The 12,084-nt window shown below is 40.9% G+C and overlaps 2 protein-coding genes across 3 annotated transcripts; both read right to left on the bottom strand.

Annotated features, from left to right (window-relative positions):
* Positions 1-98: 98 nt before the first annotated feature.
* Positions 99-8,750, bottom strand: rbsn (rabenosyn, RAB effector). 2 transcript variants are annotated; one of them, XM_085344095.1, is made up of 12 exons: positions 8,462-8,750; positions 7,155-7,443; positions 5,888-6,022; positions 5,694-5,794; positions 5,556-5,601; positions 5,300-5,461; positions 4,932-5,194; positions 4,673-4,743; positions 4,478-4,564; positions 4,276-4,378; positions 3,155-3,259; positions 99-3,059 (listed from the first exon to the last, which is right to left on the bottom strand). In XM_085344095.1, the coding sequence occupies exons 2-12, from the start codon at positions 7,315-7,317 to the stop codon at positions 1,944-1,946; spliced, it is 2,352 nt and encodes a 783-aa protein (XP_085200221.1). In that variant the 5' UTR covers positions 7,318-7,443; positions 8,462-8,750; the 3' UTR covers positions 99-1,943. The 2 variants fall into 2 exon arrangements, with proteins under 2 accessions (XP_085200221.1, XP_085200222.1); XM_085344096.1 differs by having other exon boundaries at positions 7,155-7,424.
* A 1,935-nt stretch (positions 8,751-10,685) lies between these two features.
* Positions 10,686-11,854, bottom strand: trh (thyrotropin-releasing hormone). The gene is made up of 2 exons (XM_085344777.1): positions 11,665-11,854; positions 10,686-11,308 (listed from the first exon to the last, which is right to left on the bottom strand). The coding sequence occupies exons 1-2, from the start codon at positions 11,852-11,854 to the stop codon at positions 10,686-10,688; spliced, it is 813 nt and encodes a 270-aa protein (XP_085200903.1).
* Between the last annotated feature and the right edge of the window lie 230 nt (positions 11,855-12,084).

Below are 12,084 nucleotides of genomic sequence, written 5' to 3'. Positions count from 1 at the left end.
GTGGAAAAACAAAACCAAAATGCAATCACATTTTACTGCAGACAGTTTTATTAGTGCTGAGATGGAATTTCCTAACATTTCTAAATCGCTGTGTCCATTTCAAATATTTTCATTTAAATGCAGAGATGTTAAATTACTTTCAAAGATAAAGATCAGCAATTAATATTAATGAATCTCCTTGTGTTATTCACACTGTCAAAACATTAAGGGTGGTCACGTGCTTTGCTAAAAATTTTCTGCAGATGTTACAAACACAAAAAACTCTACGAGGAGACTGAAAGCACAAAAAGAGAGTCATGTTAGGACCGGCAGAGCAGCACTCAAGGTGATAATACTTGCTGGCATTCATGTAGTGTTAATATATGTTTGACCAAGAAAAAGAAATTAACCTAAGAATTTATTTAGACTTAACAAATATGAATGACTTCCTTACACAATGGAACTTCAGTGAACTTTAGATGTTTTATGCCTACAGTGTCCCTTGGCAAATAGTGTTTCGTACCTGCTGGGTGAACTGGTTGGATGAACTCTGAATGGACATTTCAGGTGAAACTAGTGATCAGATAACAAGCCGAACATACAGATCTTAGCTGTGATGTCCGACATGCCGGGCTACCAGCTGAACAACACACACGTGCAGCCAAAATTCCTGTACTGTAACAAAAACAAAAAAACATCAGGTTGAGGAAGCCTTTTTTTTTGGCTCCCTGTTATATAAGATGCAGCATATTTATTGGATGACATAGCAGGTGCAATAAACTGAAGATTTTGGGAATGAAAAAGTCGGGTTTGACACCTTCATTTAGTTTAAGAGTTAATTAACTGGCTGACTGCAACAATTGTAATTAAAACGTTTGCTAGTCAGTGTAACATTAAGCTACACTTTTTTTTAGTGGCAGGCCACATACATGGTTTAATTCTGTGCAATGCATCTTTAACTACGCTTACAAATCTAATTGGTCCAGGCGTATTGACTAAAATTATAATTCAAACACTAATAACAACTTTGTCAAATAATCTCTTTCCTTCAAACACTGGGCTCCCCAAATTTTGTAGTAAGTGTTAAATTCCACTTCTTGTTTGATAATAACATGGTCATTTGGACTGAGTTATTTGTGGGAAAGTTGGATGTAAAATAATGTGCGCTTTAGCTCTTTGCTAAGGGATAAATGAAAAGCAGGAAGTACAATTACTACAGAATGAAGCACCAATACAAGACTTCAAACATCAATGAAACAGATTTTACACATTAAAGTCTGCAAATTTAAGACATTTAAAGCCATTTCTCCAGAGAGAGCGGAGTAGTTTCTGAAAAAACTGTAGTCAGTTACCAACTACAAACCCAAATCTCAAGTTGAACTGTGCTTCATGTAGGCAGCAGGTTTTAATAAGGTAGAAGAAGCACTGTGTTTCTGTAGTATCTTTTTTTGATCGGGGGGGGTCATCACAGGTCTGCCAGTGCTATAGGAGTGCAGTGCTATGATAGGATGTGTGAGCTCATCTTTATAGCTTTGCAGCTATGGCAGCGTTTTGACTTTGTTCAGAGCTTCTACTGAAGAACCATCTGACTGTCTCATTTAACATTTGTTAAAAGTGACATTGTTTTATCTTCATTTGTTCATGTTTGCATTTTTACAGCTGGGCAAATAGCTCCAGACATGCCTAAACAAATTCACTTTTACTCACAGTGCTCTAAAATTGTACATGTGCATTAGATTTGAGCCCTTGACCTAAACAGGCAAGGAAGCCTAAGAAGATGTTTGGAAATTCAGGAAATGACTACTGAAGTCTTGTATGTATTTTTGTTGTGGCATGAACTTCATTTGTGATACAGCAGACCTCACACAAATTAAATTCTGTGGGCTCAGAAGTCGCATTAAGTGAGCTAACCTTGTGGGACTTGGTAAGTAGCAGGTGATCAGGAGGATTTTGAGGGAAATGTGTCAGTGCTTCTTATTCTTATTCTTCTGCTCCTGGAGGGTTTTCTGTAGCTCTTTTAGGTTCTGTGTCAGAAGGTCAACCTCATCGAGACGCCCGCTGAGCTTTGCATCAAAGATGTAGGCCCTAATGTTGTCTATCTGCTGTAGCAGCAGCTCCTCCTCTATCATGTCCACATCCGGCAAGACCTCATCTTTGTCATCCCCGTCAAATGGGTTAGTCGAGACTTCTGGAGAATTTCCTGAAGCCTCTAGGAATGGGTTACCTTCATCTGTGTCATCATCCTCAAAGGGGTTGCGTGAAACAGTCTCAGCCTGTTTGTCCTCCTCTGCATCTTCATCTTCATCAAAGGGGTTGTATTCTTTCTTTCCGTTGGTTACCTCTTTGTGGTCCTTCTTGATGTCCTCAAAGAACGGATTGGATGGATCATCTTCGGTGGGTGTGGAATCATCCTCTTCAAAGGGGTTAAGGGAGGTGTTATTCTGGCCTTCACCGCCAGGAGGCGTTACATGGCCTCCTAAGCTTCTCAACCTTGGGGGAGACTCCTCCTGGCTTGTGAGAGCAGGGAATGCTCTAAAAGACGGAGGACTTCTTTCTGCCTTAGGAGTCAGCTCCTCTGCTGGTATGTCCTCCTCTCCCTGGTGACCTCCAGTTGGAGTGATATCTAGAGACCGCTCCCATTTATAGGATGGCTCGAAGGAGTTTACAGCGGAGCTCCATTGCTCTTTCTCCTCCCTTTCCCAGGTCTTCAAGCGATGCAGCTCCCCCTGCTGCAAACTCTCCTCTTGAGCAAGCTTTTCTGAGAGCGCAAGAGCAATACTGGTCTGCTGCTGGTCATACTCATCCTGCAGCTGGCGCAAGTTCTCCTCTAACATGGCTACTTCGTCTGTTCTCTGAGCCTCCCGAGCTTGACGAAGGAATGACTGAATGTTCTCGATCTGCTGCAGAAGGGGGTCTTCCAGTTCGCCACGTGTGTGGACGGAGTCCGCGGAGGGAAGCCAACCACCAGCTTTGGTAATTCGTGGCTCTCTGGGGGCCTGTGGCAGCTCTCCATTGGCATTCACAGGTGGACGGCTTCTTTCCTGTCTCTCCTGCCTCCTCTTCAGAGCCTCCTGTGCTGCCTGTTGAGCAGGAATCACATGAAGGTTAACACATTTAGCCACATCTGTCCAGCGGAAAAAAATAATAGTAACAACATACAGGAACACAATCGTACCAGTCTTTCTTGTTGCAGTCTCTTCTCTTGTTCCCGTTTCCTCTTTTCTTTCAGCTCTTCATATTTGTCCTTAGTGGGTAAAGACATCAGACCTAACAGCTTCTCCTGAAACAGAAGACACAAAGAATGGGCAGATTCATACAAATAAAGAATTCCAGGATGAAGATATGTTGCAGAAACAATGTGTAAATGTACTGTAATGCAATGATAAACGGAAACATGCTGCTCTTAAAAATTTCAGCCCCAGACAACATTACAGCACATATAGCATATTATATTTGTGGTACAACACATTTTTCTCTCAATGAAAAGCTTTGTTTACAACAGCAGACTTTCATCAGCTCAACATACAATATGATGACTGAAGCAGAAACAGATTTTACAGACTTGGCAGGTTGCTCATTATCAGTGAACTCCTGTAAAGTAATACTGATAAGAACATGGCAATAGGCAAAATGTGCTACAGGTCATGAACTGATTTTATATGGACTATCCCTTTAAGATTACAGTAAAAACACTGATACAGTTAAATCATTTCTGGTATATGATAGTCATACTACAGAGAACCCTGTTACTCTTATTTCTAGCTACTGCTATCTTGGAGCGTTGAATGATTCAAAGTTTGAAATAACTTTTAGTTATCTTATATTGGGCCATGTCAGTGCAGCCAAGCCATTTTAGCTCCACCCCCCTTCAGGCCAACTTTCTTCTGATTGGTTTACTCATTCAAACAGAAGGTTTGAGCAGAAGATGGTTGGGTCTTCTATGCCCACTTTGACCACATGAGAGATAATCAAACTAAGCATAATATAGAGCCAAGAGGAACTGTGTTTAGAGCAGCCTGAAGACGGAGCTTTTGTGCTCATAGAGATCACTTCTACATTCTTTGACCTCATTATTTCAAATTTTATTATAAGCCTGCAGTTAATTAATTTTCCTGCAGTTTAGCTGCTGGCTGAAGTACAGGAAAGTGGTCATTCCTCCAGAATTTCATTACAAGGATGGATGAAGAAACATTGTGTTTCTTCATCCATCCTTGAAATTTCCCCTTGTGGGACTAATAAAGGTATATCAAATCAAATCAAATTGTGTTTTTATGTATGAGTGGAAGTTGTCCTGACCTGGACAAACAGCGTGGCGGTATAACGGATCATTTTCTGTAGCTGGAGCACCTTCGGATGTGGTTGTGGATCATCCTTCAGTCCTAGTGTTAAGATCTTCTTACTAAAAAGAAAAGAAGCCAATTTAATCTTTAATAATGGCATAGTTGGCAAACACGACAAAAGTTTCATTTTGAAGCTGCCAGTCATGACTGCCATATACCTCAGAGCATCGATGAGTTCATAGTATTTCTGGACTTCCAGTCTTAACCCACCAGCAGTGTCAAGATTGTAAGTGGTTTCTCCAGCACTATAAAAGTGTACAGATGACAGCAAGTACTAAAACCATCTCTCCAAACTGAAAAATAAGCAGCTGTTATAAGAAAGTATGAAGAAGTACTTTTTAAATGTGGCTTACTTGAGAGACTCAGCCATTCGGATATACTCTGGAGCCTTTTCATCCACCTTCTCCATGCACATCCTCAGCCTCTGTCAGGAAGACAAATTCAAAGCAAGTAAACAACAGGAAGCTCCACAAGAAACACATTAAATGACAGGAAGGATAGAACAAAGCAAACTCGAGAGGTTGCAAAACAATTCTTAGAATCGACCGCAATGCAAATGGGAACAGATAAAGAACCTGATCTTCACATTAGGAATTAAAGTGATAAACTAACCTCATAAAGTTTCACTATATCTGGCACATGGTCCTTCTCTTCTAACTTCTGCTGTCTCTTCAGAAGTGTGTCCATACAGTGGTGACAGCAGCGAATCTTTTCATCATCCTTTTCCTCCAGCATGGAGGTTACACTGCTCAAACTGCTGATGCTGCCTCTCCTAGAGCCCATCCCGCTGCTGCCACCTCCCGCTGGTGGAGACTGGGACTGACTGGGACTTCCGGGTACACACAGTGCTTCTCGAGTCCCAGCGATAAGCTTCTCTGTTGAAGGTTAAATAAAAAAGACATGCAGCATTATGACACTTATAGAGAGACTTTTGAGATCTGACAGTTTTCTGTATTTCCCAAGTATTTGTTCATGCTTACGGGCCAGGGGTAAGGGAACAAACTCCATGCACTTCCTACACATGATGGACCCGCAGAGGCGACAGTGATGCCGTCTGTTACGTATGTTGAACTTGTTTCCGCAGTCGGGACAAAACGGTACGTCTGAATCATTCACCCATGACACTACAGACTTCTCAATGGCTACAAAGAGGGATACATTTTTATTATTTAAAATATTTTATGAAGCACAGTTACATATGTAAAGAATATTCAGAGTTATAATGAAAACTCTAACCTCTGATCTTAGCAGCATCTGAGTTGGCTCTGTCAAATGATGTCAGCTAAAACATCATAGTTTATGGTAAATGAGCTGCAAATTTATTTCCAGCAACAGAAGAAAATAAATTGTCTGAATGAGGTAATGTAAGCAAACCTTTTCCAGTCTAATGATGAGCTTGTTGACCTCAATGACATAATGATCTATCCTGGCTGCCCGGTGCTTTTTAAACAAGTCCAGATGACTTCTGGTTACTCCTAAAAAGCAAAAGAAAAATATTTTTTTAGTGTCTTGCATTAACAAATATTGTTGGTTAGCAGTGCTACAGATGACAGGTTTTGCAGTCTCACCCAATTCCTGAGGCTCCCACATGTATGGGTCCACTCCACCATAGTAGAAGGACTCATAACTGCCAGTATCCGGTCTGTCGTCCCCATCCCTCTTCAGCAGTTTATCTTTGGCTTTCTTTGCTTTCTGAACCAAACCTGAAAACAGTGAGACAATACGTACAATGAAACAGTGCGTAAATGTATCCTGAAACTGTGATTCTTACGCTGATCCAGAGTTAATATTTATAATGACCACATTTTCAGTTTATTCATCCATCTTTCAACATGTGATTGTTGTTATCATGTTTTTCTATTTTCAAGTTCATTACAGTACTATTAATATGCAAATGAAGCCAACCTGCGCATGCATCCTTCTGGCCTTTTCATAATTCAATCATATTCCTATTATGTAGAAAGTTGCAGCAGCCAACACGGACTGCAAATTCATCCTGACAGCAATTTCCTATAATCCAGTACAGCAGTATTCTTATATTCAATTGCACTGTTTATACTTCTCCTTTTATATGTAAATTGTGTGTGTATATATATATATCCCCTACAAGCCACATGATCAGACTCTAGATATTTTTTTCTACTATTGGCTCTGTATGATGTAAATGAGATGTACTTAATATGTTCATCTGCAGCACACAGCTCCTGTAGTGACCATATAAGACTCATCCACACTCTTAGAGGAATCTAAGCTTAAATTCTTCACTTCTAACAAAGGATAAACTTCTAGCTGACCCAAGACCCAGTATAAGATAAACAAGAATACGTTTAACTTGTGACTAGTCACACTAGCAGGGTCCACAAATAATAATGGTAAATGGTAAATGGCCTGTATTTATATAGCGCTTTACTAGTCCCTAAGGACCCCAAAGCGCTTTACATATCCAGTCATCCACCCATTCACACACACATTCACACACTGGTGATGGCAAGCTACATTGTAGCCACAGCCACCCTGGGGCGCACTGACAGAGGCGAGGCTGCCGGACACTGGCGCCACCGGACCCTCTGACCACCACCAGTAGGCAACGGGTGAAGTGTCTTGCCCAAGGACACAACGACCGAGACTGTCCAAGCCGGGGCTCGAACCGGCAACCTTCCGATTACAAGGCGAACTCCCATAATACTAAACTTAAAATGAATAATAATAGGTTTCCTTTCAAAAGCCCTTTTTTTCCAGACTAGACAGTACACTGTACGATTTTGTGTCTTTAGAACACAACAGGAGTAAATTAGCCCTGTAGCCAAAGAGTAAAACACAGAATCTGCTACTAACTTTTTAGCTGTCCCCGAACATGGCGGTCATCTCCAGAGTGCTCCTCTTCATAGTGGTCTTGGAGTTGGTAGAATGACTGGAGGTCCTTTAGGCACAGTGGGCAAAGAAAACCCTCCTTTACTTCACCTGTGCCCTCAAAGGGGGGCGGGTAGCTGGAGGCCATGACAACAAGTGTCAGTGCTGCTGCAGAGGGGGTGCAAAGTGGCACGTTCTCACTTCGGTCCACATCTCATGGGGCGTGCAACCTACCCCACAGTAGCTCCATAATGCCTGAGAAAATCCCAGGATACTGAGGAATGAGAGAAGTACACTGAGGCCACATACAATACTGAACAAAAGACTTGAGCCACCGATAATTTCTTTATATTTGCAATGCAAAAACGTAGTTTGTACAATTCTAACAAGCTTGTAAGTCAATATTTGTTATGACCAGATTTATTCTTCAATACAGGATGAACTCTCTTAGGCAAACGCTCTTTTAATTTTTTTGGTCATCTTCGGGAATTTTTCTCCACGCCTCTTAAAAGAAATTCAAGGCTCTTCTTTGTATGTTGGCTGTCTTTTGTTCTATTCTCTGTCAAAATTACCCCCACACTGCTTCAACACTGTTAACGTCCAAGTTCTTCAGAGGCAAATCCACGATTGATAGTGTGACAGTGTGTGTTTTTCTATCCAGGTATGCTTTTACTGCATTAGAGGTGTGTGTTTGGGATCACTGTCATGTTGAAAAATGAACCCACTGCCAATCACACGCTTTCCAGATTCTATTGCATGGTGGCTCAGAATCTGGTGATGCTTTTTTGAGTTCACGATTCATTCAATTTTGCCAACATCCCCAACACAGCTGGCTGAAATGCAGCCCATAATCATGGTTTTAGACACTATTATACCTCTCCGTGGGGCTCCTCCATATAAAATAATGATCTGAATCAGAACCAAAACCAAAACTGTTGGTCTGAGAAGAGAGAATGTTTGTATGCTTGAATGATCCATAAGTGTTGACTTAACTCAATTTTAAGCTGCTTAAAAAACAAAAATACATTCCTCTGAGTATTGAACATCTTAAAAAACATTAATACATTAATTAATACTTACATTTAAGGTAATAATATTGATTAGAATACTATTATGCACATTCAGATAAATTACTATTACAACTGCATTATAATAGCTGAACTTAGCTTAAGTCGACCCACGCATTTAACGGGAAAAAACGCTTAACTGGACGGGAAGTATTGGGTTCCCTAGCTGCATACCAGAGGTGTTTTACTAAGTGATAGCTGGATACGAGCCATGAAAGGACTTACCTTTATTGTTTATTATTTAGGCTAACTTTGGGCGCCGTTATACCACACAGAGGATGTGGCGTTAGCAGGAGAAAGCTAGCAGCTGCTCTCGCCTTCTTTTGCAATCGTTTCTCCCCTCAAGCTGTTCGAAAACGCGACATTAACAAACTTCCAACTGCACAAAAGCAAACAAATGCCTACTGACTATTGGACGCGATAAAAAAAAATCTGCACTTAGCCTACAAATGAGCCCGACAGTAGCTGTGTTGTTGACAGTTCGAGTTTTCACTGACAGAAGCACAACAGCAGCGCCAGCAGCCCTGCCTGGTCATGTGACTGACATCCAGTCGGTATGGAAGGAGAGGAGGGACAAAACTTGATTTTGCGGTTGGCGCTCCATCAGGAAAGTTCTCCGCAATGTAAGTACATATTTATTATATCCAACTTTTGGTTGTCTGTATTTTGTGCAAACCTGCACTGCTACCGTAAACAAACCATTTTTTAACTCTAACAACAGTTTGTCATTCCCGATGGAGGGTGATGGGAAAAATTCAAGGCTGGATAACTAAGGGTGTGTTTTTTGTGGTTGGGATGTGTGGTTGGGTTTGGCCAGCTTCATTAACTGCAACTACGAGCCTTAAGGTGAATCCAGCTGTACTGTGTAACCCTAGAACCTTTATTTGATCCAGTTTCAGTTTGTATAAGCTACAGGTCCCTAGTTTTATCCTACAGCATTTTTTCACTCGTTAAAACACAGTTTAAAGGATTCTTGGAGTGTGCACTTAGCTGACTGGCATTTATTGACAAGAGGGTACGAAGCAATCCACGGAGAATAGGTGAATAGTATGGACTCCCATCTCAGTTTCGACCTGTCTCATGGGCTTCACAAAATGATATATTGTGCAAATATTAATTTTTGATTTTCTTTTTCAAGAGAACATTCTTTAATATTCTTTTTAAGCATTTATAACTTTAAAAAAAAAGAAATAATAATTTATTTAGTTAAATTACTTATTATCACTGTTGGCACCAAGAGCACAGCCTGTCCTGGTGGCTCACAAGCCGTTTTATTGGAAGGGCTCATAGACAAAAAGTGATGCAAACACTAATAGAATCTATCTATCTATCTATCTATCTATCTATCTATCTATCTCTCTCTCTCTCTCTCTCTCTCTCTCTCTCTCTCTCTGTGTGTGTGTGTGTGTGTGTGTGTGTGTAGCTCATTATATAATAAACATTATATAATAAACACTTTGCCAGTCCACTGGCACTTCTGCTAGAGTTGTGAGTGTTCGGCGAAACATCTCCAATATTAGGTCTCCATCGTTAACTCACATGCTTGATGAATAATTTGCATATTGATCAGGCTGGTGGACAGCTGCTCCCAAGGCTCTGATGGAATGAGCCTAATTAAGCTGGGGAGTGGATATCTGACACACTCTGTCTGTTACTGAACTGCATAAATCATTCTCTAAGAGGCTTAGGCAGGGTGACTACTTTGGACTACATACTAATTAGGCTTGTGTTGAATCAACAGTTTAATGGTGCACCATGAAGCATTGCATTTGCTGGAACTAAAGCAAACCATACGTTTTTACCAATGCGTTTATTGTCCAACAAAAACATTGGTGGCTGACTTTAAGGCAATGGCAGCTTTTAATTTATAACATTAGCTTCAAATTACGTAAACCATGCAGTAATGTAGAAAAATAAGCAGTGACACAATTTATTTGCTGTGATATTCATTATATTTTACATGAGTAGAAAATAATGAAACGCTAATCGAACAGTGGAGGGAGCTTTTATGTGTAAACATAGACACTTTAATTTGATCTTAACACAAGCTGAACTGACGAGCGCCTGTTGCCTCACAGAGGCAACATCGCTAAAACCATCTGACTAATGTTTTAATCATCTGCCTCAATGTAAGAATAAATAATCTCATGTTATTTATATCGATAGCTATTAAAAGATCAACATATGGCCCCAACCCTTCTGAAAAAACAAAACAAAAACGTCTGTACAGCTAAATAGTTATTCCAAAGTTTGGATGGCAATTACGCATGAGCTCTCCAAGAAAATGTCAGACAAATGGCTTGCGGTAATGTCTCAAATGTCTTCAAAAGAACAAGCGGTGGCACAAAAGGTTTAATGATCTTTTTTTCATTTTTTATAATTCATTGTGGTCATTTAATTTGTACATTTATTTGTTTACAACACAGCGAAATACGCACTCCTGTCTAATCTACTCTCCATCCACTAAATCCTCATCCGGTGCAAACCTTTTACCCGGGTGTTGTCTCTTCTCCTCACCGTGGCCCTTGTTAACGTTGTCTAAAAAGTCGAGCAGCAGGCTGGTCTTGCTGCAGCTCGCAGGGTCCAAAACGTCACACGGACTGTTTGTGCCTAAATCCGGACTCGAGTTATCCCAAAACCGTTTCCCAGGGTGCTGACGCTTTTCCATCTCAGCGAGGTCTTCTTCTCCATCCGCGTCCGCATCCCCGTCACTGTCGCCGTCCTCATCCTCTAGAAGACGCTTACCTGGGTGCTGGCGTTTGCTGTGCAGCACCAGGTAACGCTTGCCTGGGTGTTGCCGTTTTGAAAGTTCACTGAGCAGGAGGATGGGGTTGTCAGAACTGTGACCCGCCGTGGAGCGCTTTCCCGGGTGCTGCCTTTTCTGCAGCTCTAGGAAAGAGTGCGTTTCATCTTCGCGCTTGCCCGGGTGCTGTCTTTTTTGAACATCAAAGTACTGTTCATCCTCGTCCTCTTCTCTCCTTCCTGGATGCTGCCGCTTCTCCAAATCATCACTATATCTCTTACCAGGGTGCTGTCGTTTTGTCACCCATTCTGGCTGAGAGTAATAGCCGTCTGGAAGAAAACAAGAGAGGAAAGTGGCTCTTAAATGTTTCAGAAGTCACTGATAAAAACCCGGTTTCTCTCTACCGCGTGCGCAGATAGTCGACCTGTTTCTTTGATTATTTATTTATTTATTTTTTAATTATAAAGGAGACATATTCTCTTGCATTGCCGATGTTAACTGTTTAGCAATTACTTAAACAAAATGTCTCCAAATGATACCTGAAAAGTGCGCACGAAACTGTAAACTACTGAGAATGTGCTGCAACTTTCAGGTACATCTAAGATATACCCGAAGTATCAGTATCGTATGAAATAAGATTTTATGACATTTTCTTAACTCAGAAAATAACATATGTTTTACGCACCATTTCTTCCGTCTTCATCCTGCAGCTTTTTGAGAATGGACCGTAACAGGAGAGTCTCTGCTCTCTCTAAAATAATGTCGTCTATGGTCTTTCGGTCAGTCTCATCCTCAGCAGACATGCTCTGTCCTCCAGACACCATCAAGTTGCAGACCGTTAGAGATGCAAGGATAAGCAGACATGTCGACTTCATGGTAATTTAGTTTTTCGTCTGAAACAGATCACGGCAGATAGGAAATATTAAACAGAAACAATATTAGTCTACTCTGCGCCACTGTATTTAAGTCAATTTTGGGACCAGACGTTTCGTTTTTGAATATAATTTTTTAAGTACAATTTTTATTTTTATTTTTTATCTTGAGAAATCCAGTTTTAGCAAAGCTGCTAACCAAGCCTTTGAGGCTTTGAGATCGCAGCAGCTTT

The sequence above is a fragment of the Diplotaxodon limnothrissa genome, linkage group LG20, assembly GCF_057381915.1.
Source record: "Diplotaxodon limnothrissa isolate DT_005_m linkage group LG20, D_limnothrissa_male_GT1.1, whole genome shotgun sequence".
In the NCBI taxonomy this organism is placed as follows: Eukaryota; Metazoa; Chordata; class Actinopteri; order Cichliformes; family Cichlidae; genus Diplotaxodon; species Diplotaxodon limnothrissa.
This window is presented reverse-complemented; position numbering and strand designations above follow the sequence as displayed.

Excerpts from the sequence above, each read along its gene's own strand:
- rbsn (XM_085344095.1), bottom strand. The coding sequence starts at position 7,317 with ATGGCCTCCAGCTACCCGCCCCCCTTTGAGGGCACAGGTGAAGTAAAG. Across the intron at positions 5,462-5,555 it reads AGATGCTGCTAAGATCAGAG|CCATTGAGAAGTCTGTAGTG; the intron begins GTTAGAGTTTTC and ends CCCTCTTTGTAG. Across the intron at positions 4,744-4,931 it reads ATATAGTGAAACTTTATGAG|AGGCTGAGGATGTGCATGGA; the intron begins GTTAGTTTATCA and ends TCTTCCTGACAG.
- trh (XM_085344777.1), bottom strand. The coding sequence starts at position 11,854 with ATGAAGTCGACATGTCTGCTTATCCTTGCATCTCTAACGGTCTGCAAC. Across the intron at positions 11,309-11,664 it reads GGATGAAGACGGAAGAAATG|ACGGCTATTACTCTCAGCCA; the intron begins GTGCGTAAAACA and ends GTTTTCTTCCAG.